General features: G+C 37.5%; 1 protein-coding gene across 1 annotated transcript in view; it reads left to right on the plus strand.

Moving 5' to 3' along the window:
* LOC124162150 (protein O-mannosyl-transferase TMTC1-like) overlaps positions 1 to 25,704 on the plus strand; it is a 956,057-nt gene that overhangs the window by 416,023 nt on the left and 514,330 nt on the right. The window contains exon 3 of the mRNA XM_046538572.1: positions 1,751 to 1,824. Within this exon, the coding sequence (XP_046394528.1) occupies positions 1,751 to 1,824 (74 nt within the window). The remainder of the gene's footprint in view (positions 1 to 1,750; positions 1,825 to 25,704) is intronic.

The raw sequence follows: 25,704 nt of genomic DNA on the forward strand, positions 1-25,704 counted from the left end.
GAATCGGTCTACCAGACTTATTTCATGTGCTGTACTTTTTCCTGATTGGCTTTATTGATTTTGAGCATTAAAACGAGACTTTAAACACATGTAATTCACCATTTCACTAACAAGTTCTCTGAGGTTTTTGGTAAATTAACCTTATTGTGTTGTTGGAATGGAACTGGGAAACCCTACCAACTCTCTCGTCCCTGAAAACATGGAGTGAGCTAACTGAGCCTTGGAATCTCATCAAACTGGACCGGTCCACAAAGGGCGGGTATCGTTCCATGAATGGACATTTATCGGCAGAATAGTATAATAATATCTATTAGTATGCAAGTAATTCAATGCAATAGCTTTGCCAATTCCTATTAATATGCAATATGTACCCCACCCCATTTTAAGTTGTTCACTAGTATGACTTCAATGTGAATTAATTATTATGCAGTTCATTGATATTATATTGTTTAGCATAGCTCATTGAACATACGGCATTTACGGCGGTGCAGTCGAGATGCTCACAAAAAGTGCCATATACTCATATTTAATGGACATGAGAACGTGAAGAGTTGAGGGATGATGAAGAAACGTGAAGAAATTGGTTGAGCAGTAGTAGGAGAAGATAATATTGAGAGAAACTTGGAGGCTGTGCAACGCTGAAGCCTTACCGGGAGATTCTATTGTTGTAATCATACTCTAGCATTTTTTCAACGGTTTTTACTCATATCTTTAGAGAAGCATAAAATTTCCTCCTCATATTCAACTTGCAATAAAAAGGCAGAGTGATAAAAAATATCGCTCCTTGCACAAGAGAGATCCTATGAAATATCTCGTAAGATATTCTTATGGTCGTTTATTACACGGTCTTCTCTCATATGGTAATACTCCATATAATCCCTTCGAAGATTCATTTTATGTATCACTGCTCAGTGTCATGAGATGAGAAATATTTTACGGCGTAGGAAAACGGTAAAATATTAAATCAAGAGAAGGCTGAGAGGTTGATGGTGTTTATCAAGGCGTTTAAAGGACTGAGTTTAGACGTAGTCTTGATTTTTAGGAACAGCTCTGAAGGACTGGTTTATACATAGTCTTGAAAGGTATTGCGCTACTTAACCCTTTAACGGAAATGTGTTGCTATTAAAGATATGGTCATAATTATTGATTATTATATTCCTGATGTAAGGCGATTGCTATTAATATTAAGTATACGATTTCAAACAGCACAATTTTTAAATGCATCATAGGATTTGACTTGTCTCTTTAACTTTCCGGGGAGTTTTAAAAATGTGCTATATTGAAGTGCTTTTCTGCACGTATCTTTCATTCATTACGCAATTGTTTGATTACTGAGTTAAAATATTCCACTTAATATATTTACATAACGTTATTAAAAGTTTTTCATCAAATACATTTTACGATTATGCCATAGTTTCTGTAACAAAATTTTGTAATAATATTTAAACTAACGAGTTGGTAAATAAACTATCAGAGATTTTTACCTACTTGTCCATTCTTTCTCCAAAATTGTAGTTTATTTGTCGGCCTCGTTGTCGGCGTAGATAAGTCCTCGCATCAATGTTGAAGGTCCCGGGTGTGAGTCCCGCCTCGTATTCAGAGCATGGGTGTGTGTGTGTGATCGTCTTTTGTTTTTTTAACCCCCGATGTAATTACCATATTTTGCTGTTTTCGGGGGTAAATTAGATAAATAAAATCATGAATTAGCCCAGTGTTGTTGCACTTTCCAATAATTATTTTTTTTCTCCAGGTGACGGGAATCGTTGGTCGGGCGGATGTGTTGGCTTGCGTCTTCTTTCTTCTGTCGTTCCTGGCCTACCATGGGTAAGTACTTTATTCCTTCTCTTAAATGGTCTACGACACCAGTAATGGAGCGAAAATTGATTTTATAAACACTGTCACATGTCGTATACGTATTTTTTACGTGATTTTGAATGTTTGTTAATCAAGAATATTAGAGATGTAGTCCGTTTCATTGATCGCCATTAGAGTTAGCATATTTCTGAATATTTTGAGGGAACAAAATATAATACTATCGACTTTAACGGTAAATTGACTTTATAGTCGATGCTATAGGCTGAATTTAAACGATACTTACACAGCTTACATAATTCAGATTGTATCAATGTTCAGATTTTAAGGATCTAAACGGAAATACTCGAAATTGTCTTTCACTTAATTATACGGTACTCGGATTTACACTGAATTAGGGTTTGTAGCTTTTTTATTACGGAATTATTTTTATGTCGTTCAGTGGAATGGAAACGTTGATTTAAGCAATTGGGGAAGTCAATGCAAACGTTAAGAGAAAACTTCATAGGAGGGCGGCTACAAGGTACAACTGGAAGCAAGAATGCATAAACGTATAATGTGTACTGTAAGAAACATAGGAATTTCAACCTGCCAGCTCTGAATCATATGATATTGGAAATTTTACACTCATTAGAATCCTATAAATGTTGCTAACTACCTCATTACTCAGATGAATGTTAACTCTGGGCAGAGGTTTAATTTTTGCTGCATGTTTTTTTCCCACGATAGATGGCAGGGATGAATTTTATCAGATTGTAGATCCTATATCATGCTGTTTGAAATGTTTTCTTTTAGTTCCTATGCTCCTAATTTCTTTTCTCCTTCCTTATTTACATTTACCTTGATTATAATAAGAAAATGGTGGAGGTTCCAAATAAAATTGTGGAGGAAACCTAAGAACTATGCCATGGTAATAGTGGTTCTTCGTTCCTTCACGAATTTGTTTCCCTACCATTAAATTCTTGTTTTTCAAAGACAAATAATGGCTTTTAATTTGATTTTCTAAGGATAATGATCAGTTAAAATTCGTGATCGGCGCTAATTTTCAAGGAACATGTTTGTTTTTATATCAATTAGTGTTGTAAAATTAGGCAAATTATTTTAGGGACCAAATATTGTCTTGCATCAGAGAGGGCGTTGTGGAATATTTATTTTCAGTACGGAAGTGACTTCGATTATGGAGTTATAGGTAAATAATTTTTGAATGAGGAACGAAAATAATTTTTAATGAAACTACTCATTTCCTCGGCACGACCCCTCATTAACCTCAAAAGAAAAAGTGGAGCAGCGGACGTTCCCTTGCGATAGGGTTTGAACTTTGGTCCATAAGTCTTCTCCGTGAGCAGAGGTTTATTGCGAGGGATCCGCACATCTTCCGGAATATTTGTCTCAGATGCAAGAATTTTACCGGATGGCATCCATAATTTTGGAACTACTTCGTTATTTTTTATTCACTCAGTCAAAATATCCAGTAAAAACTCCCTTTTTCTTCATAAAGTATTCATATTAAACATTCTTTTAATCGATCTTTGAAAATATTTGGAACAAAAATATTGAAATAGAACGAGTCAATCGATAGCTTCTAATATTAGCGAGTTATTTGATTGTTATCTAGGCAAAAATATTGCATTTTCTAGGAGAAAATGAGCATATACATTCGGAGTATTTCCTCTCATGCAAGGACTGAATTTTTCACAGCAGAGTGAGAAGGATTACAGAGACTTAAAAGTTTTAATGGAGAAACTTTGAAGATGTCAATTCATCTTCTTTTTATCACCCGTACAATGCTCACTTTGGAAAGTTATTTACCTCTACCAATGGTGCTCATCTACTTGCTGTATAGAACCGGCAGTTTTTATTTTTGTAGCTTTCCGTGAGTTTAGTTTTTTTTTTCTTTTAACTGCATGGTTGAAATAATTTTAAGAATGCCTGTATATAATAGGAATTTAAAATGAAAGCCCTCAATAAATGTCTGAATTGGACGATGAGATATTTCATTAAATATTGTCGTTCGAATATAGGAATAACTTTTTTCTCAAATTTGATAGTACAGATAAAATAGTTTACGCCTTATCTGTATGAAATTTAGGGAATTTTTGCCTTTAGGGGGAGAGAGCGGAAAGTAATAGGCACGGTAATATTAGCAGGTTATATGATTCTCTAGAATACATATCGAATCAATAGTTAACAGCTATATTAAAAAGTAATTCATGCAATGGTTTTATTTAGCACTGCACTTGACATAAGTATGTTAATGAATTACTAAATGACCAAGATATATTCATGGTAAAACAAAAACCAAGTACTGTTCCACAAACTTTTATTTTCTCTCGACTAGTTTCAACGGCTATAGCGTCATTATCAAGACAAACAGAACCAAGGTTTAGATTGAAAACTTGGTGCATGTATGACGACGAATGCACTATGTTCAATTGGGTAAAAATTTTTATCTTCCATTTCCATTTTGTTACTGAGCCTTTTGCCTTTTTAGAGTCGCTTCGACTTGCCCTGAATGAAAATTAATGATATATATGCCATTATTCCTACTCAAAAATATATTATAAATCTTATTATACTTAATTGTTTCTTCACCACCAATTCCTATCCTTAATATTCAAAAGATATAAGTCTGTACTGAGTCAATTCAATTTCTTATACATTATACATAAGTGTCCATAAAATTTTCAATTACTTTCGTAGGCAGAGAATTTATAGCTTCTTTGCTGTCACCTAATTCTTCCAGCCAACTTTCTATTGTGCTCAAAATGCTAAGTTTTGCTCTTCTATATAGCTCCGCCTCGGTTTTTAGAGATGCATATTGATTCATATTTACCGCAGCTGACTACTAACCAATAGTTGTACGGATAAAGTGCCGGATTTTAGCATAGATTTCTCATCTCACCTCGTTTTAATTGGAATGTTTTTAATTTTATGAATTCAAAAGATCATCAAAACGTGTGTAGAGACATGTATTAGATTGCTTGCTTCTTGATTTGTGCATAGATCTATTTGTATTACATAGGTATTCACCTTTGGTTTTCACTATCATTCCATGTTCGCATACCATAGGATATCCTTAAATATTCGTTATTCTAATGTCCTTCATTTCCATGCGACCGTATACCAAAATATTACAATACATTTTCTTCCTCAACTTTTGCTTGATATTATAGCTTTTTCATCTTAACGACAATTTCGGTCATCGCTTTGTAGAAGTTCATAGAATTAACAAAATAATTTTTTTTCAGCAGGAATTTCTTATTTATTTATTATTCATTATTTATGCAACGAGAAATATCGTCTGTAACATTTTCAAAGGAGTCCAAACTTCGAGAACATTTAATTACTGAGTTAATTTTTCCATTGTTTATCGAAAGCTGTTTTTATGAGAACAAATGTGAACTAATCATAAGACCACACTTTATGACGTTATTCTATTAGAAACACAGGCAACCCTGTCCTGAGCAGGATTTCCTTTGACGGCGATTGCGAGATACTGAAGGCAGAACGGCGTTATTCTTCGGGGGAACTGAGGTTTCTTGTGTCTAATTGATGGTCAATGGGTTTGTTGTGGCTTCTGTTGAGTGGATTGGAAGGCGAAGATGGGGCAACGCATGAGTAATTCAGGGAATAGGATCCATGAATTCAAAGATACTACTTCCCGTGGGCAACTTACGCGCCACAATGCACCAATCTGGGTTGCTGCTTAAAGACCTTTGTCCGGAGAACTGTTTCCCTTGCAAGGATTCTTCATTGAGCACGTACGTTGCTCGATTGCATCCGTGCAGAGATTTGTGGCCAAGTTGGAATTCACGGCCGTGGGGAAATCAAGTTACGACCGCTTTGAAGCGCTTAAACTCGTGATGCGGGTACCTTGTTATTCGTCAAGGAGAAACTTTTGCTTGTGTTATGAATACTTATGGGTCAGGGTACCGCTCACCGTGCTGGTTACGGCCAGATTCCTGGAAAATGTCAGGAAACATTGTCGATATTCATGCTTGGTCAAAATGTACGGTGAAAGCAAGCCACCAACAAGATTTCCCATCTGTTACGTAAATCTGGCAAAGTAAGCATATTGAATGCGTGTTTCAAACTTCTCACCGTATTATTTTCATGCCTCCGCTTTTGCTCTTTCGTGATTACATCCGGTAGCCAAAAGAAAAATATTTTATTTGCTTTTCGATAGCTTTGATTGTGTTTGGTGCTACTGGAAAAGTGCTGCAGCTGCAGTAAAAACGAATCTTTCTATAATGAAGTATTTCTAGCGGGATATCATTCGTGATACCATTGAAATTAAGGCAACATTCAAATGGAAATATTCTAATATTCTAATTCTCTTTTTTATTTATCTCTTAATTAAACATCGGCCTGCATGGGATAAAGGCTTAAATATACGTTGTACTATTTAATCACCACACATATTTAGTATTATGTGTGGTGATTAAATAGTACAACATATATTTTTGTGTGTGTAAACGTCCGTTGCTGATTGTTTAAACCCCCGAAGTAAAGGCCTCATTGTGCTGTTTTCGGGGGTGATCGAGATAAATAAAAAGAATAAAATAATGGTAACAGTTTTTGGTGAATGGTTCAGAACGCATTAAAAAATTATAGATTCGATAATTTTAAAATCTTAAATTATTATTTCAGTTCCTGGGACGTACTTGCAACTTGTTTCCTCGCCAAATTCGGAGATCTCTTACGTCATCTTCACAAATGGCTACTTCAGCAAACCCTTTTATATGCGCAGTTGCTGACAAAACATTTGGTAGCCGGCTGGAGAATTCCTCAATGTGGTATGTCTTAGCGTCTAGTCTAAGAGTCAAAAACAACGGATAGGATTGTTCGTATGATTTTTTGACGCTGTTACTCGAACAGCGTTTTACAAAGCCTTTATGCCCTTGAATGTCTTCATACAGGAGTAGATTCTACCATACGACTATTTTGAGTAGGCAAGAGCGGAGACCACCCAAAGACCAAGGAAAGGTTTTTGCGTTGTAGCATTTTGCTATAATTATTTTGAAGAAAATACACTGGTCTCTGGCTAATCCGACAGATATTGGACCAGAGCACTGCCGGATTACGTAAAACGCCGTATTACTGGTAATCACTAATAATGATGCAATTGAACGGCAGAATCCATGTTTTATTGCGTATGTATACATTTTGTATACACTAAATTACACGCAATATACACGCAATTGAAGTGTTAACATAAATCAAAACTGCAATAAAGAAAAATTAAACATACATTACAGTGCTGTGTTACTTTGCATCAATAGTCCACATTATTTCATTGAAGTGGAGGGCTCGCCTCTCAGTAAGCACTGCTTTCCCAATTTTCTGAGTTTAACTAGGCTCATCTGCGATGCAGACTACTCGAAATTACCTATGTACCCGCCAAGTAACTGCCTGTATAAAAACGCCGGAGAGTTGAATCGCCGAATTATAGAGGGAGAACACTATATGAATATCATGTGTGGGGGTGAGAAGCGAAAGGGTGCAAGTGATTTATTTCTAAACAGAGTTAGGTACAGAAATGAGGTATAGAAAACAAACGAGATCTAATAGATATTTATTAGCGCACATAATTTTCCACTCGATGTCAGCGGAGAACAGTCTCGTACATCACATCACTCGTATCCCTTGGCCAACAAGTTTTTGTGTGTTTCTTCAAACAATTTCTACATCCAGTGGCGTAGCCAGGAATTTCGTTCGGGGGGGGGGGGGTCCAAAACCAGGGGGAACGATTTTGAAAACAGAGTGCTAAATAGAGGGTTTTAACTAATTTTAGCACTTTTCATAGAAGGAAAAACTTCATTTGTTGAATAAATATTTTTTAAATTCATGATTTTTCGATATTTTTTCTTTTATGAAGGAAAAAAGTTGCGTTTTTATATTTCGGGGGGGTCCGAACCCCCCCAAAATATAAAAACGCAACTATTTTCCTATATCTAACTCAGTTCAGAAAAAAATTACCTGTACCCCTTGGCTCTCACTCCCTCATATATGTGACTGTAAGTGATAGGACGTGTGAGGGGCAAGCTTTCAACACTAGTCTGATAAAGAGTTCACTTTGAGTCGAGAATCGATACGTGAAGGAGATGTATCGTTGATTTGGAATTCCTCTTCCGTCGCAAACGAGAACAACTTTTCGCTTGCAACGCTCCCTTCTCTCGTGCCCGGTGCCCCCAGCCTAACATTCCCCCGCCCAACTCCCTCTCACCCTCCCCTTTTTCCAATGCGGATGGTCGGGGTGGAAATCGGAGGGCAGACCGGAAACGAGATGCCAGAGCCCTCGGACTATATTCCTTTTTTTTACCAGGGAAAAATATTAATGCTTTCCCGCTTTAAAAAAAATACAATTTTGGCTCCGGTTCCCTTTTCCGCATTTTTTATTCAGGCTGGCAATAAAAACGATTCACTGCTTGCCCACCTTGAGGCACATCGTATTTCAACTTTCTTATGATTCCCACGAGATTCTCTCGCCTGGCAGAAAGGTAGTGCATATAGCCCCTAGAGTTTATTTAGTCCTAGGATAGAGAATTCTTCATGAAGGTGAATTTTCCATGAAAATATCATTACTGTTGATTATTTTCGTATTTCTTCTTCGTCTAATTATATTTTATTCATCGCGTAATGAAAATTTATGCGAATTATTCTCGTGATAAACCTTTTACCCCCATTTATTGTTACTAACGATATTCATATCAATTGTTCCACTGGATCATATCGCCAGTTCAGGGAAGGTTGGAGTTAGGTATATTACATTTAGTTCATGCATTCGGCTTGATGTATTCAATTTTGTTCTGAATAGAAAATATTCATAATTGGAATGAGAAACATTAGTGTAATTCAGGATATTAAAAGAGAAGCAAAACAAATATGTTTTTACCCTTCCAACTTATTAATTATGATATAAACTCCGATGAAATATTTTATGAAGCTCTTTAATGTATCCAATAATGGTCTCCAGTAAGATTTTTGCATTTTGATAATTATAATGAAATATCATTTTCAGGAACATTTTCATCCCATGCGTTTCATTTTGAATTAATATCCTTTTTTAGAATCCAATTTTATGATAAAATCTTGAATTTCTTTTATTATTACATCACAAAATGAGATTAAACACCTGGAATGCTACGGTCTATCGTTTTGTAAATCGAGTTTTTGTTAAATCAGTTATTTCATTTTTAATAAACCGATGGTCGCTATTTCATGTGTACATTATTACGACTTTACCTCTCTCACAATATGAAATTCGGCTTATCGTGTGTATTTATCGCACGCAGTTGCTCTTTATTTCCTTTTTCGTAAAATATCGTTAAAAACTCCCTTAAAAATACCTTATTACCTTTATTTCCTTTAAATATTTAATGCTGATACACCTAAAATTTGTTTCTTACGCAAAATGAATCGTCTAGAAGAAGGAAGAAAAAAAAGAGTGAAGTGCTTTCAGGTTTGTAATGAGATTTGCTTTTATATAATGGTTGTTACTTGAGAATTTCTTCCCTTTGCATATTCTACCACAGATCCATGACTCATCTTCTTGAAACAATAAATAGCCCCTGCGTATCCAATAAATATTGTGAAATGAGTGTGTTTCCTTCGTTAGTAGAAATTTTGATGGATTTTTACATTACAGTCGAAGAGTAAAATTCTACTCTTTTCATTGAGCTTCAATGAAAATGGTCGATTTTCATGCAGTGAATTGCGTCACGAGAGAGATGTGTCCTGCAGAGGAATGCGCGTGGTGCTCTAGTTAACAGTAGTTATGAAACAGACATATATGCTCGCATGTTTTTCGCTGCATTCCCCGACTTGTTCTGTACAGATGGCCTTTAAAACCGCGTCTCCTCTGTCTATGTCGAACCTCTCTTCCGGCCCTTTTGCAGCACACCCCCTTACCCTCCCCCCAGCACTACAGACCCCCATCCTCATTCCATTCCGTCGACGGAGTGAAGGGCTCCCATGTGCGGCTCACCGCCAAAACAGCGCCCTCGTAATGAGTCTGCCTCGCTGGCTGCCGCCCGCAAACCGTCCTCACAGCCAAACCTGCCTCGCTTCCCGCAGCCACCAGACCTCCGCCCGTCAACCCCCTCTTTTTCCCCCCTGAGCCTGGATGAAGGTGTTCTAGGTCACGATGCGTCGCTCGCGCGGACTCGCTGTGCGAAATATCGATGCTGCGTCGCTCACCTCCTGAAGAGGAAACACCCCAAAAAGCGGATGTTGATGGAGACTTTCGCGGAGTGGAGCCGTGGGCGCAGCTAGACTTCCGGGTTGTCCACCGCGCCGATTCACCTTTGTGACGACCGTATCGCCGGCGTTGCTGCTGGCGTCTTCGGGTTTGAATTGTCGGGTGCAAGTTTTTAATCCCCTCCTATACTATAGGTTCATCGGAGGTAAGGGACACTATGTCCTTTTGCCTAATTTTTCAGGAAATCAGTTTTAAGATATTTTTAAATATTTAATTTACTAGAAGGTTAGGGATCAATGTTAAAACATTTTTGTATCACTATATTATTGGTATATTAACCTAACCTTCTATTAATTACTGGTTAAATAAAAAAAAACTTAAGATGCTCTCCTGAAAAATTATGAAAACGGAGAGTGCCCTTTGCATCCGAGGTACAGATGTATTTCCCGTCTTTTGTTAAAGACGGGGATAACTTACATCCGACAGGTCAAACCCAGAGGCAATGCCGGCAACACTGTCGTCACGAAGATGAATCGACGCGGAGGATGATCCGGAAGAGTAGCTTCAATTTTCCCAATATGGACTCTAATGCTATGGTATATGGAGGAAGAAGCGACTGATATATGAAATAATTTAACCTTTTGCGGACCAACGTTGAGGCTGACTCGAGAGGCATAGTGCTAGCATAAGATCCAACGACAAGTTTGTCTCGACATCACAAGGCACTGCGATTATACAAGGGATTATAAATTATTTCACAAGATATCACACATCGAAAATTTTCCAATAAAAAACTCTTTCACAGGACATGAGTACTATTAAACCCTGTGTATTTTTAATTTAAACAATAAAATAAGAATATTCAGGGGGCAATTATCAATCATGTATTTTTCTTTTTCCTAAAAATTATTTAAAAAAATAGTATAATAAAACAATTGGACCGGAAAAGATTAAGCAATGAAAGTATGGTAGGGATGGAAGAGTGGAATGAAATGCATCGTAGGTACTACCCTGCTTTTAGGGCGACAAGGAGACCGCGGTTCAACTTCTCCTCCGACAGTTTGAGTGCTACTCTTGTACTACCCTACCCAATACTCTTAAGAAGGGATGGAGCTGTTTCTGAATAATATTAAAATCAAAAGAAGTTGTACTAGATAATAGTTATTTCGATGCGAACGACGCTTTTCAGCTGAGAGAGCCATCATATGGTTCAAGACTAGATCTTGTACCGGATAATAGCTCTGTGAGTTAAAAAGCGTCGCAGAGTTTGCGTTCAGTGAAAGCGACGCATTAAAGTAATTGTTGAAAAGTGCAGATACCTTTCATTTCAATATACCGAACTTCCACTATACCACACCTTATTCAGTTGTATTTATTCTGGAAAATCTCTGCAAACAGACGGGATTTTAACCCGGACCCAGCAGCTGGGAATCCTGCACTTTAAATACCACAACAAACCCCATGGAATACAAATATATAGAATTTTGTCATAAAACTTACAGTTTCAGCTGCTGCAAAATCGATCACATCAGGAAGTAGAAAGGAGGAAATCTCAAATGTGAGACTTTTGCATGGTTAGAACTGTCGTGTTTCACGTGATTCGCAGCCGAAATTGCAATTCAGTAATATGCATGAGCTGAAGGAGATCATTACGTACGTACGCATAATTAATTTGTTGGACCGAAGAGTGGTCTTGGATTGCAAGTTATCTCCGAGAAATTTCATTGTGAAACGAATTACATTATATACTATCCAGAAAATAATTTAATTTTAATTAATGATACAAAGTTTTGGATGCTTAGGATTACAATTCTCTTGGCCTCAAATATTATCTGTCTCGTTTCTTTCTTGTCTTTCCTATGGAAACACTTTTGCTTTGATCTCTTTTATAATATAGGCTCAATAATCTTTAAAAACCATAGTAGTAATATGATAAATCAATAACCTTTACCATCAAAACTAAAAGTCTCCATTTCTATACCTTTGCCAATGATGGAAAACGCTTGTCCGTAGAGTATACCCCTAATTTAATATTCTTCGGCACTCTACCAATAAAAGCCTCGCTATCACTGCGAAAGGCTTTTCTGTGAAATATAAACATCCTACCACATGGGATTTGATTTCCCTATGGAGTCCTAGGGATTTTAAATTCGTTCAGCGCTAGCTCGGATATTCCAAATTTTAGCTCATACTTCCTCTAGAGAGGCACTACTCTAACACCCCTGCTAGGTATTTTTTTTAAGATACCTTGATTGGTTTTGAAGGTTGATGGAAAATTATTGGTGGATAGTTTAATAATGGAATTGATATAATTTTGTAACTATGATTTTATTAAACAAAATGTTGATGTAGATAGTTGAATTTTGTCGGCTGGAACAGGTAATAAAAGCCAAATTTCTGAGTCTGAAGCAAACTATATATCCAGGTAAGTTTACTTTGACTAGTTCTTTGATTTTTTTTCGCGTCGCTTGAAGTACTAAATTGTACTGTTTGCATATGAAATTAATTAGATTTATTTTAAGACACCTTAGAGTGATGATGGATATTATTTTCTCTCCTTGGCAAAAAATAATAATAGCTTCCCCATTCGTGATTTGCATAGAAGCGCTCCTAAACAAAACGTATGAGCTAACGTAAAATTTTCCACGCTAGCGCGCAACAAAAGGAATATCTCACTTGTGGATATCTAAGGGAAAATTCAGGCAAAGGTATTCCTGAACAAGGAGGCTACATATAGGTTCCTCCTTGTAGAACCTTGATTTGTGCCACTACTTTGCGCGCTGTTAGATGAGTTTTCAAATATGCTCGCAACATGGCGATGAGCGCAGAGCAATCTATTTATTTACAAAAGCGATTGAGAATGAAATCCTTGTGTAGGCTTTTGCGGTGCGGTGGAGATTCAGTAGATAGGTGGGAAGCGGTCTCCTATACGGATCAAAGGGAATACTGTGATTCTAAAGGCTGTTTTACACGGGGCACGTCATTTCGCAATTTGATGTCTGTACTAAGGCACAATCAAAATGGCGTCGTATAAAGCTGTGAATTTTTAGAACATATGCGAGAATGCGTGCATAGGAGACGGGAAAATAGCCCTTTCTCTAATTCCAAGCCGGTATTCTCGCAATTGCAGCATGTTTACAGTGCTAACCTGCGCAATCTATAAACTATATCTCTGCACTTCATCGACCTGAAGAATACACCCGCAATACCAGCGATACCTTCATCTGCAAAAATGGACTCATGCAGTGAATATTCTGTAAACCTATCCGCTAAATAGTGTTTACACCTGCAAAGATTAGAATTGAAAAGTTGTGAATTTCACATGCTGTATCAGCAGAAATATACGGAGATCGAAGATGGAGGCAATAATTTGCAAAATACTCCATGTAAGGCCATCTTAATCAGATAATAACTGTAATAACTCATTGATAAATATTTTCCAAAGCAAGAACGTGAAAATCATGGAAAAGTTATGAATTTCATGCATAACATTATTAAAAATACAAAATTTCGAAGGTGATAGCGGAAATATTTTCAAAATTCTCCATGCAAAGCTTCCTTATCCGGGATAATACTTTAATAACTCCTTTATCAGTATTTTCCTAAGCAAGAACTATAATGGTATTAAAAAGTTATGAATTTCATATGTAATTTCATCGCAAATAAAAATTTTGTTGGAAATAGTGGGAATAACTTGTAAATTACTCCACATGTAAAACTATGTTAACCGTATTAGCAATGAAAGACACATCGTTGCTTCCACAAATTACTTTAATACTACAACTGGTTTCGGCTCTTACGCCATTATTAAATACATAAATAGGATATTAGATTAGATACTAGATTGATAGATGATTGACACTATGTCATGCATGGTATATAATAGGGTATTTATGTACTTGACAATGGCGTAACATCCAAAACCAGTTATACTTTTTAAATACATCGTGGAACTAACGATGCGTCTTTCAATGCTAATACGGAGACCTTACACCTTGTACAAGCTTCAAGTTTCGATTTATTCTGACTTGACCGAATGAGTACTTAAATAAATTCTTGATAATTACATACCTATGCTGGAACTTTAATGAGATAGGTATTGTCTTATAATATATCCATCTCCAAAACGACACCACGACGCACGATGTAAGCTGCGTAGGGAAATATAACATGAATGCAGCGATAATTGCGTCTCCTCAAAAGGACACGCTGCCGACATGCGGGACTCCGTTTCGCCCTCTCCTTTGAATTCAATCCCTTTCCCCGCAAACAAGAATACGTCCCAAGGGTGCTGAGAGTTCCCGCCCCCTCATCTTATTCCCAAAAATATCGCAATTTCCCCGCAGCTGGGTATGGGGTTAGGAGAATTCCGGCGCGCCCCAGTTTGTAGCCCATCATGTAACCCGGCCCCCTCGGAGCCTCAAAAGGGAGAATTATGGACCCGGCCGACTCATCTGTCATTGCCGCTGGCACGGGCTGGGTCTGTTGGTTACAAGGGGGAGGGGAAGCTCTGATATGGAGGTGGATGGGTAGGCGAAGGGATGTAGGTGTTACGAATATTCGTCTCGTATATATTATATATATTTTCGTGTATCAGCGTGAGCAAATGCAACTTGTGCTCCTCTTTTGTATGGTAATCCGTTCAGTGAAAGCGATTGTTCAACGCCACCAAAAGAAACTAGACTAGACTTCGCCTGGAAGAGGAATAAGTCTTTTTTAAATGACGAAAGGACGGTAATTGGTACTTTAAGGCGTAGAGAATGTAGCGAGTATATCGCGGAAAAATATTTTTGATTTTTTTTTTCAAAAAATATTTTAAATTTGTATGAGATATAGTGATATTATACCTTTGAAATTAGCATCGTCTGAAACATCTTCAATGTGGATTGCTAAGAGAATTACTCAGTTTTAACCGAGCTAAATAGTTTTATGGCAACTGCAGGCCATCACAGTCCACGGTACACTCCTCCGCCAAAGTGAATTCAATGCTTCCGTAAAATCATAGGTAGGGATAAATAGCGAAATTACGAAGTTATTACGAAATTATTATGGTCGAAATTGTGGAAAAATTATTTAAAAAATAGTAAAGTTGAAAACTTCTCGAATTTTGCAACATTGATTCTATTTCAATTTATGAGCAATTTCTACTCCATAAATTAAATTATCGTGTAAAATCTCAAAGAACAAGTTGATGAGGTTCGAATTTAAATAGCATGAATTACTTCAATCACACATACAAAGCTCCATTATTTAAGTCAATCATGTATATTCCATAATTTTTCGCTTATATTTGCACGGCTTTTGCTAGAACACATTTCAAGCGTGTTATATTAATTGCATATTTTACACTTCTTTTATTAACTTTGCGTTGCTAAGAGTTTTCAATCAAAATGATGGACAAATTGCTGCCATAAATTTTCGATCGTTACTTTTCCTGCGATGGCAATTGACCTCTTAAATTACGTAAAAAATTGGCAGTATTTTTGCTGGTCTGAGAATTTCACTCATTATGCTTAGCACCGTATCCTTAGGTTACAGATAACGCACTACAGTTTATGTCACAATTTCATGCTGATGGAGTACTTGCTTCACTCTTCAATCCAATGTTTAGAGTTCATTGACGTGAGCTTAGTTTTGATCGCTAGAGCTACGTGGATGATGGCGACTGGCCAGAATATGGATGAGGGCGGAAATGGAGTGGGAAGACGAATCACCGGCAGGGCACCTGGCCCTTTCATATAAGGGTCATTCTTATTCTTCAAATTCCTCCCTGAGGGGCGAAGAGGCTTCTGAAGGAATGTTCGCCGCCACTCTGCATTAAGGTTTGAAGGGGAAGATGTGGGTTGCGGAGATGTTTCCAGGACGAGAAGCACTAGAGTGTTCGGGATTTTTTTCGCATTTGTTCTGACTTTGCTCACTCAGTCTCATTCTAAGCGTGAACTCCAAAAACGAAATCTTTTATATTAATATACCCCAAGGATGAAAAGGCAGCCGCTAGATCAGCGGTCCGCAACCTTTTTTTTCCTCCCGTACCCCTCTCTATCTATATAACTAATAGTGTGTCCCCGAAAATATAACGTGCACGTTTCACTACACAATTTCACTCCAGGTAGATTAAAAACTTTTAGTTATAAATAGATGTATAATTAGAAACTTTTTTGAATACCCTATATAATATGCACTTATACATTCATTTCCTCGTTAAGAGATAAATAGCTCCTGGTGCCCGCCATTACCAATTATTTTCGGCTACCCCCTAATGACTAGTCTGTCTTCTGACAAATCTGTAACTTAGCATCCGTGCGTGTGACTACGTACAAAGTCGCTTGTTTCCTGCAGCACTTATATGAATGAATTTAATGTAAGTGTCCTAACAAGTATGAAATGTTAAAAAATTGCAGAGATTTTGTTTTTCCTTTATCTTATGTTGGATTTTTTAGAATTATAATTTGCAACATATGCTAAATATTTTAGGACTTCGAGGCTACCTTATCGCCCTTTCGAGACTATACGTGGGTGTCACGGTACCCATATACGTGTTGCACATATTTTGGTATAATTTCAGAGATTTAGATGTATCTTTGTCAAGTATCCAATATCATTAGATTCATAGGAATAACCTCTACTTAATTATTTAATAATCACAATTGTAGCTAAATGCCTCCCTGATGAAGCCTTTTCTCTTAATTTTAATGTAAGGATATTTTATTGTAAAATATGATGCTCCACCAGCACATTTCTTAAAATCCGATGAACAACAAATGTTGAATAATGGAATAAACATTTTTAAAGCCGGAAATTTTTATTCACCCTTCATTTCGGTTACTTCACAAGTGACCTTCAGCATTTGGAACATTTCCTCATTTGTTTTATGTACGATTCCTACCATGATTTGCCTGCAATTGGCCCGAAACTTAAAGAAAGTAAGTAATTTTTTAAGAGTATTCTGATCCTTTGTGTAGTGTTTAATGATTTGACTTTGTAATTTACTAGCTTTTAAACTAGTAATCCTCAACTTATACCAAAATCTTCCATTCTTCCATTTCGTCCTAATTTTTTACTAGAATCCACGGAGTTTTGCGTGCATCTGAGGGCAAATCCTTATCGCAGTTCTCTATACAAATATGGCTGCAGAAGTTTTTATTTTTAGTGCTTGCGCCTGTCAGGTGGCCTCCAAATATTTTTATATAAATGTTATTTGAAGCTTCAATCTTCTTCTGATGTCATTTTGAAGTCAAGCAGTAGCTCTATCTATGCGCAAAAATGTCTGATTTTGCATAATTTTTACTCGAATTGATAACACGAATGTTTTGTTATTGCGTTATTACTACACAAAATAAAACGCAAAACGATTATTGCTTTCATTTTTTATTCAAATAGTATCTTTCTTCAAGAGTAAAAAGCTAAAGAAAAAAAGAAAAATTCAGAAACAAAGCTAAAGTTATAACTTTAAACGAAAACTACCCCGTCACCCAACCTTGTATACTTGTTCCTTTACACGGTTTTTCCGTAAAAAGTTACTCAAACGTATCTAAAATTCTCGCACCAAACTCGGTGGATGGGCCTAGTAATAGATGGGCAGGATATTCATCTCAAAAGAAGTACCCACCTAGCTATTTGCTGCGCAATGCAGGCGTAAAACCGCGCCATCGTCTGTGTTGATGGGAGCCGTGACACACGCACGTTAGCTTTCTAGAGTAGACGCCGGACTGCAAAGAAGGGGTGCTCGGGTGACAATGCATCAACGCGGATGGAAGCGTGCAGAGTGGCGGAGCGAATGAGGGACCGTGCACGAATTACGGGGACGACAAAGCACGCTCGCCTTAACTCACATCGGTAGTCGGCACCTGCTGCGGGCCTCTCCGATTGATGACGTCATTACTGAATTTAATAGGTTCGGATGCGTTGCGTGGCTCGCTTGTCTCTTGCCGCGGATCAGGAATGCTCGACTTGGGTCCAGCGCATCCTTCTTCATCCCAGTGAGGCCCACTTCCGCATTTCACGAGGTAGGAATTCGATGGGGTCGTTCACGCTGACACGAGAACGCAATTAGATGGAAGCAATACGTCAGCATTTTTATGTGAACATAATTTGAAGCTTGGATTTCTTTCGGATGGCATTTCGAAGTCAGGCATTAACTACACCTGAGCACAAAACAGTCTGATGTAGCTCCCTGTCGATTATTTTTTAATCGAATGCATGCAACATTTACTTTGGTAGTTGGTTGTAGTGACGTAGAATGTAGAATACTCGTTAGATGGAAGTTAAAGATAAGTTAGAAGACTTTGAAGTTGATGAAGTAACATTGAAACCTAAGTCGTAATAAATATTATAACTGTGGAAAATTGCGAGTATTTATTTCAAAATAGAACTACAGATCTTCCTCGTGTCAAAAAAAGACACCAAATTTTCCACCGACTTTTCAAGTGTTAATAACTTCACTATAAGTCTGGTTGGATTATTTGATCAGGTTGAAATTTTCGCTCACTCGAATGAGTTTGAAAAACAAGGAACTACGCGAGAGCAATGCTTTCTGCCGGTGTCGTAGCTGAGGAATGTTGACCTGTTCGCCATGAGTTATTGACATCGTGATTTATTGGTAAATGGATATACAGATTTCAATTGTATTTCCTTTAGCCAGTTTATGCTCATCTATTCTTTAATAAGCTTAAAATCAAAATTTATGCCAAATTTTCCGCCAACTTTCCATGAGTTTGCAAGGAACCACGTGAGACTAATGCATACGGCCGGTGGAGTTGATGCAAGGTGGTTACTCGCTCGGCATGTGTGTGTGACGTCACCAACTTATTGAAAAACTCTAAGACCGTCGATTTTTCGTCGTGAATAGCTCAAAAAAATAGGCAAAAGATCAAAAAACTGAAAAATATGGGTATTTTTTTAACTTTACTGCAAATGAAAATTAGAAAATACTGATGATCGATTACTATTGAGATAAGAACTTCATAATGAGTTGGAAGAAGTAGCACGTAGATCGCGCTTGCAAAGCTAAACTCAGCTTTACTCCGATAGATTTACCTCGAAAATAAATAAAATAAAGCTAAAAAAGAAAGAAGACAATGATCGCCCATAAATCTCATGACCATATATTTCCATGGAGATATATTTAGCCACGTGAGAGTCCTGCATTAATTGATGCTAATTATTATAAGTATTTGGTGGCGAGGATAGACAATAAAGTCTTACCAGTTTTTACTGGAGTTACTTCCGTAGAAATGACACACAAAAAAGATATTTGAGGAATGATTTGCAGTAAAATGCGTGCAAACAGTTTTTCGAGTTATTACACTTGTGCATTTTTATCAGTACTTTTTCATGCCTATAAATGACTAAGGAGCCGAATGTATAATAACCTATTACAGAGTGATTTTTTTATGAAAGACTTTTAATACTTGATACATTACTGACCTCATTACTGAGTCGACTTCATATTAGCATATTTTGATCTTGATAAAAGTAGAATTTCTTAAAGCAGAAAAAGAGTCAATTTTACTGGTGGGTATGTTGACGCAGTATGCAAGTTTGTATATAAACTTGCATTTTTATATTCGTGGTCCATTATTCATGCTTCATTTCTTTGTATGAATAATAAACTTCACCTATTTACTTGCTATTTCATATGTAAATTCATGGATTTAAGCAATCACAAAGTATAAATGTTTTTTCAATAGCCATCTAGCATATATTTTCGTTGTACTTTTAATATTAATGGAGAACATTTTACTATTTGCCCAATTCATGGCACATTCAATAGTTTAGCATACAGCTATAGAAGAAGATTCGCTAACTTCCCTTCAATGTGACTTAAACAAAGGATATGGAATTTTTTAAGGTTCGCATAGAGGCATATGTCTTTGAACTAGCGTTTGTTAATGAAAGATGCTAAGGGCTGATGAGGAGTAATTCTAAATGAGTCTTGAGACTTCGGCTAAGTGATCCTCTGGAAGTGAACTCGGCTCGCAATCCAGTTTTCGGTTACCGTAAGGGAAGGAATTCTGTGAAGTAGGCACGTTGAATTGCGCAGCTAGGAATGCTTGTTAACCGGAAATTGATTGGGCTAACAACCGACTCCAGGTTTGACGATGGCGCAATGAGAGAAACATCCCTCGCAGGGAATTAGGCCTGGAGGCGCGGTGAAAAGTCGCGGGAGGCTAGAGGAAGGAGGGCAAATGATTTAGCCCCGAGACGAACTGCATCGCCCTGAATCACCCAAAATGCACCACACACCGGCCGGGCAAGGCCGGGATATTTATCAGGTAGTCTCGTGTGATTAAATACGAGTCGCGCAGTTCGTGAGAATGGCTGGTGTTTCCTTGATCCTCGCTTAACCACAGCTCCTTCCTATTCGATCGTTTGTGTTGGCGTAATTGCCGGTGCAATGAATAATTTTGGTGCCCTCCGAGAGATCCCTCGCTATTAGACAAAGACTAAGGCTATGGATAAGTCGTCGCGGTATATTTATAGCGTTTGGGCACGCTGATAATTAACTGTGGAGACTTAAGATTCCCTTGAGTTCCGCAAAAAAACTCAATTGCCGGAACGTAGGCATGCATGAGTTTTCCGAAAATTAGTCCCTTGCTTCATGGAGTCTTAGAGTAGTTTTTGCTTCACTTTCATAGGAAGAGCTTATATCCATCTTTAGAGTGCTGTTTAGCAGCCATTTCCTGGTTATCTATACTAGACGTTTGTATTATAGGTAATTTATGACCGTTCAGAGACCTTCATCGTAAATATTTCCGGGCCTGAGCAAGAGTAAGAGGCATTTGTTACTATTATATTATAATCTTGTACGCTTTGCCCTCCTGCACACATATACATTTACTTTTAAAATATCGATCGTAATAGAGAACGCTTTAGAAACTTCTCAAATCTATCTTTCGCGACTTCCTTGCTACCTAACTTCTTGTAAACGTTGTAATATTTTGGAAAAATAAGTCTGTTATAATGATTTTTAACGAGATTGCATTAAAATATTTCAAGCTATGAATTGTTCCTAGTTATTTCTGGGGCAATTTTCCACGATTTCTGATTGCAAAATACGGAGTTAATGTGAGAAATAATGCATGGCCTTGTTCATAGTACAGTTGAACCGTTATTTATATGCGTATGTGTACCATGTATACCATGGTATACATCTACATGTACACCATGTATATCCATCATTCATGGAAATTTTGATATAGTGAGCCGCTTGTTGGTGATTTATTAAAATGTCGACGATTGATCTTCGGAATTTGGCATGAATCCATTTTAAAATAATAGATATCCTCCCTTTTTCCTTAGGAAATGGTTTCCAAAGGATTTTTCGGAATAAGGACTCAGTGCTTTGTTTGTATAAATTAATTTACTTTTTATCTTATAGTTTTCTTGTCTCTAGAATTGAATTTATTGAATGCCGATGGTTTTACCTCAATTACAAAAGAATCTTCTTAGTCAATGCGTAGAGAATAAATTGCAAATTTAACTATTTTATTGGCATCAAAGATGTTGTATCGAGCTTGTAATCATATCAAGCTAATTTTGAGGTAAGTTTTATTTGTTTAAACGCAATTATGTGAGGTATAACTACCAATATTGCAGCTTTGCGGAAGACGTAGTTTTACATTATTGAAATTCAAGTCGGTTGCATAATCTAAGGAGTCGGTGAATGCATTTTGTTGGGCGCAAGTCGGGCTCTTCGAGTGAGGAGAGATGTTGTTAATGCATGAGACAGTGAATGTAGCGGCAATTGGAAGGAGGAGTGGAGATGAAATATGGAGCTGGGTTAGGTTGAGCAGAATTTGCCGCCGCGCTCTCCGTTCGAATGATATAACGGGACTGCAGCGGCGCCTTCTTTTTTCACTTTTCTGGCACGCGGAGCGGAACGGAAATCATTTGCCATTCAGCAAAAGGAGGATAGGAAAAAGATTGGAAAAATGGGATTGTGTCGAGAGGTGAGGGAGGATGAGATGGGCGGGGGAATGAGATGTGGGAGATTGATATATAAGTGAACGAGGAATGAATGATATGAAGACGAGATCCACGAGAGTGAAATATTGCACCCTAATCCGAGACAAAAAGGTTCGATCCGAAATAGGAACGTGTAGTGGAGACGCCTGGAGCCATGTTAATAGTAATTGCCGAAATACGCGCGTTATATCATATTTCATGCATTAAAAATTTAGTTGTTGTCATCAAATTTTTTTTAATATTATAATAATTTATAAAAAAACAGTATTTATTTCACCTAGTTCCTAAAAATTCTCCTATTATATGCCTCTTCTTCCATTCAAAAAGTCTAGTTCCCTGTGAGTTCTGATGGCCTACTTCATTTCTCTCAAGATATCTTTTGATTCGAAATATGTTCTTCCTTGAATGACAACCATCAACTCCACCATTTTAGAGCCTTTAATCAACTAATTTAATAATGCGCTTTATCATGTAAATATATATTTCCTTGTTACTCACAAAACTCTTTATTTAATCCTCATGAAGTTATGCTTAGCTCTTTCTTCTTCCTCCAATATTCTTGTTTACGATTAACAATTATTCTCCTAAATACCCGTCTTCATTGTACGTAACACACTTATGATTGAGAGATGCTTACGTCTGAGATGACTGCAAAGTAAATTATTCTGGCTCCTAAGTATAAAGTTTGCTGACATATGACTGACCCGGGGTGACAGTGGGCTGACCCTGATCAAAATACCACTTACCAGTGGTGTAACTATGGGGGAGATGATGGAATAGATCCCCCAAAAGCCTTAGAGAAATAAAAAATGCTTAAAACTGCTGTCAAGTTTCAACATATAATAACTGCATCTACTTAAAGTTAAATTTAAATGCCAAAATGCTGTAAAATGTTTTACCAGGCGTATCATCTTTCAAAACTTTTCCTGGGGCCCCGTTGCCTGAGGGTTCGGGGTAGGGTCGCCCCCTAGACACCCTCAATCCCCACCAGAGCATGTAGCTATTTACGCTACTTCCCTTTACTGTAATATAATATATTTTCATGCATTGTACAATTCACTAAGTTTCCATTTTTTGGAGCATTCATTTTGATTTATGTCCTACTGTAATTTCAAGAAATGGTCGACTATGAGATCCACAAACGGAATAGAATACTATAAAATTCAAAGAGTCGTATGCTCCCGGCACACTTTAATATCCAATCAAATTCAGGTGTGGCTACGAAATGCATGTTACATAAGACTAAACCCCCTTATTTTCAGGGGAAACATCGAAGGTCAAAGGAAAAAAATATTAAGTTTTTCGTCAATCGATAATAATTTGCGGTACATTCATTCTGATGGAAAAATTCTTGGGCAAAAACCCTGTCTACTCCTGGATTAAAATGAAATCCGCACCCGTCTTATTTAGTGCCTTTCTGTGTGCGATGTGTATTAATTCTCACAATTACTTTCTTTGGTGGCGGAAGGTTTTCCGCTGGGAAAATTAGCTTCATACCTTTTAACTATGTTGTGTGGTTAATGACGCATTCCTGCGATTCCTCAAATTTTATTTTATTCAGAGGATCTAATTTTTAACTCTTTCTGTCGACTTTGCCGAACAGATTCCCAAAAATTGAAGGTAAAACCAAGTAGAAAAACATAGAAAGTAAAATTATCAATACCGGTTTTCTTACATCAGGTATATCACACTTATCCCGGGAAAGGGCGCTCGGGGTGTATATAACCCCATGGTTCTTGTTATTTAATAAGAATAATTATTAATATCAATTTAATTTGGTGAACCTATTTAAAAAGAACACAGCATAACTAAATCATTCCGGGGAAAGTGAAAAAACATTTCTTTGGTGTGTCGAAGATACCCCTTGCGCCCTCTAATGTTACATTTCGCTGCGCTCCCTCTCCTGGGTTAAGATTAGTAAATAATTTTATGCCTGAAATTCCTGCGGACTACATCATTCTGGCTGATAAGAATAAAATGGGCTGACACATGCGTATCTACATGTGTGTCATCCCATGCATCACTGTAGGTATTTATTTTTTTGACTGTAGGTATTCTTCATCAGTAAGTTTGAATCTGCTTAGTCAGTTGGCAATGCAATGCTTCGATTTACAGAATGGAAAGATACTCCCTGGGAAAGGGAACGATAGTCATTTCCATGTATGGAGTCATACCATCTCCCAAACTACCCCGAATTTCCATCTCTTTCTGAATGAAAAGAACACGAGAACGCGGTGCGTGGGATAGGGGCAAAGGGCATTCGAGATAGCGTTCATTGGGAAGTTGAGGGCCAAGCGGGGAGAGTGGGAATGTGATACGCCGTAGACGGGAGGGATGGAAAGGCTTTTTGGAAGGTTGTGGTTTTGTTGGATGGGAAATCCATTTCCTCCGTTTCGGAAATCTTTTTATATCCCCTCATTGGCCCTCAATCCGTTTAAGCGCTATTATCCCTCGGCGGGGTGTAATGGAGAAAGCAAATTTTGCCTCCCGAGTGACGACTGGCAAGAGAGAGGAATATGGGGGCGGAGATGTGGAAAGGGATGTGTGAATGCCAAAGCAAGGATCGGGTACGAATCGGTTTGGGGAGGAAAATTCATTTTCAGCCGTGTCGTCGTCGACCCGCTTTTGAAACTCCATTCCAAACTTGAATGTTCCATCTTTTCTTTTATACTCTCTCTATTTTTTGTTTCCCACCCCGTATTCAAGGAGACTGCATGGAAGAGGCCCAATTCCATTCCGTAGAAGGCTGATTTCTGTTGCCACTTCAGTTGCATTTAAATCAGTTTCCAAAAATATCCACGGCGCGGAGATGAGTGAAATGCGATCCTCTTTTTTTCCAATATTTTGCACTATAATCATTGTAAATTTTTTGTTTCCCATCCCATTTTCTAGGGGATGCTAAATTTTATCCCAAACAAGGCTAATTTCTATTGTCATTTCGGTCTCATTATCATCGGTTTTCAAAAATGTCCGTGGCGCGGCGATTAGTGTAATGCGATCCACTTTTTTCCAATATTTTGCTGTAAAATGTTTGGAATTGCAAGGAATGGCTTTGAAAAGTAATTAAATTGATAGATCAATTCATCATGTGTATACATTTCAGTTAATCCTTTAAATTCCTTAAAAGTTGCAGCCATTAGATTGCATAACAAAATACGTTTTTAGGCTAATATTAATACGTAAAATGCGAAAACGTTTATATGAAAGCGATATCTTTAATAGTTTATGAGATAATGTCTGGAATGTGAAATGATACCAATAAGGTAGTTTCCTTCATCAAACAAAACGAAAGACATTGATTGCAATTCGTTACCCACCCTCAGTGTATTCATAATATACAAATTATTTGGTTTTAGAAATCCCAGTTTAGACGAATGTTAATGGTCAATTTTAACCTCATTTGAGAAAGGCCGTATTGGCACCCATGCGATGCCACTCCACGTAACGTCACAGGGACCCAGATTCTATACGAGTAGAAGGATTTTTACATTTGAGATTATCAATGCATGCATGAGGCTCATAGCTTAGGGAAACATCCCTTAATTATCACCTATTAAAATTGTCTATGGCCGGAAAGTTTCCTTCGTTTGATAGCCTATTATTAATCCTTAATTCAGCCAAGCGCTACTTGCTAGCAGGTTACTCTACGCTACCACCATGCTCGAGAGTAAGCAGCCTGCTTCGTAGCGGCGCTCATAGCGCCTCACACATTGGCAGGAGGAACC

Source organism: Ischnura elegans, chromosome 7, assembly GCF_921293095.1.
Source record: "Ischnura elegans chromosome 7, ioIscEleg1.1, whole genome shotgun sequence".
NCBI classification, from domain to species: domain Eukaryota; kingdom Metazoa; phylum Arthropoda; class Insecta; order Odonata; family Coenagrionidae; genus Ischnura; species Ischnura elegans.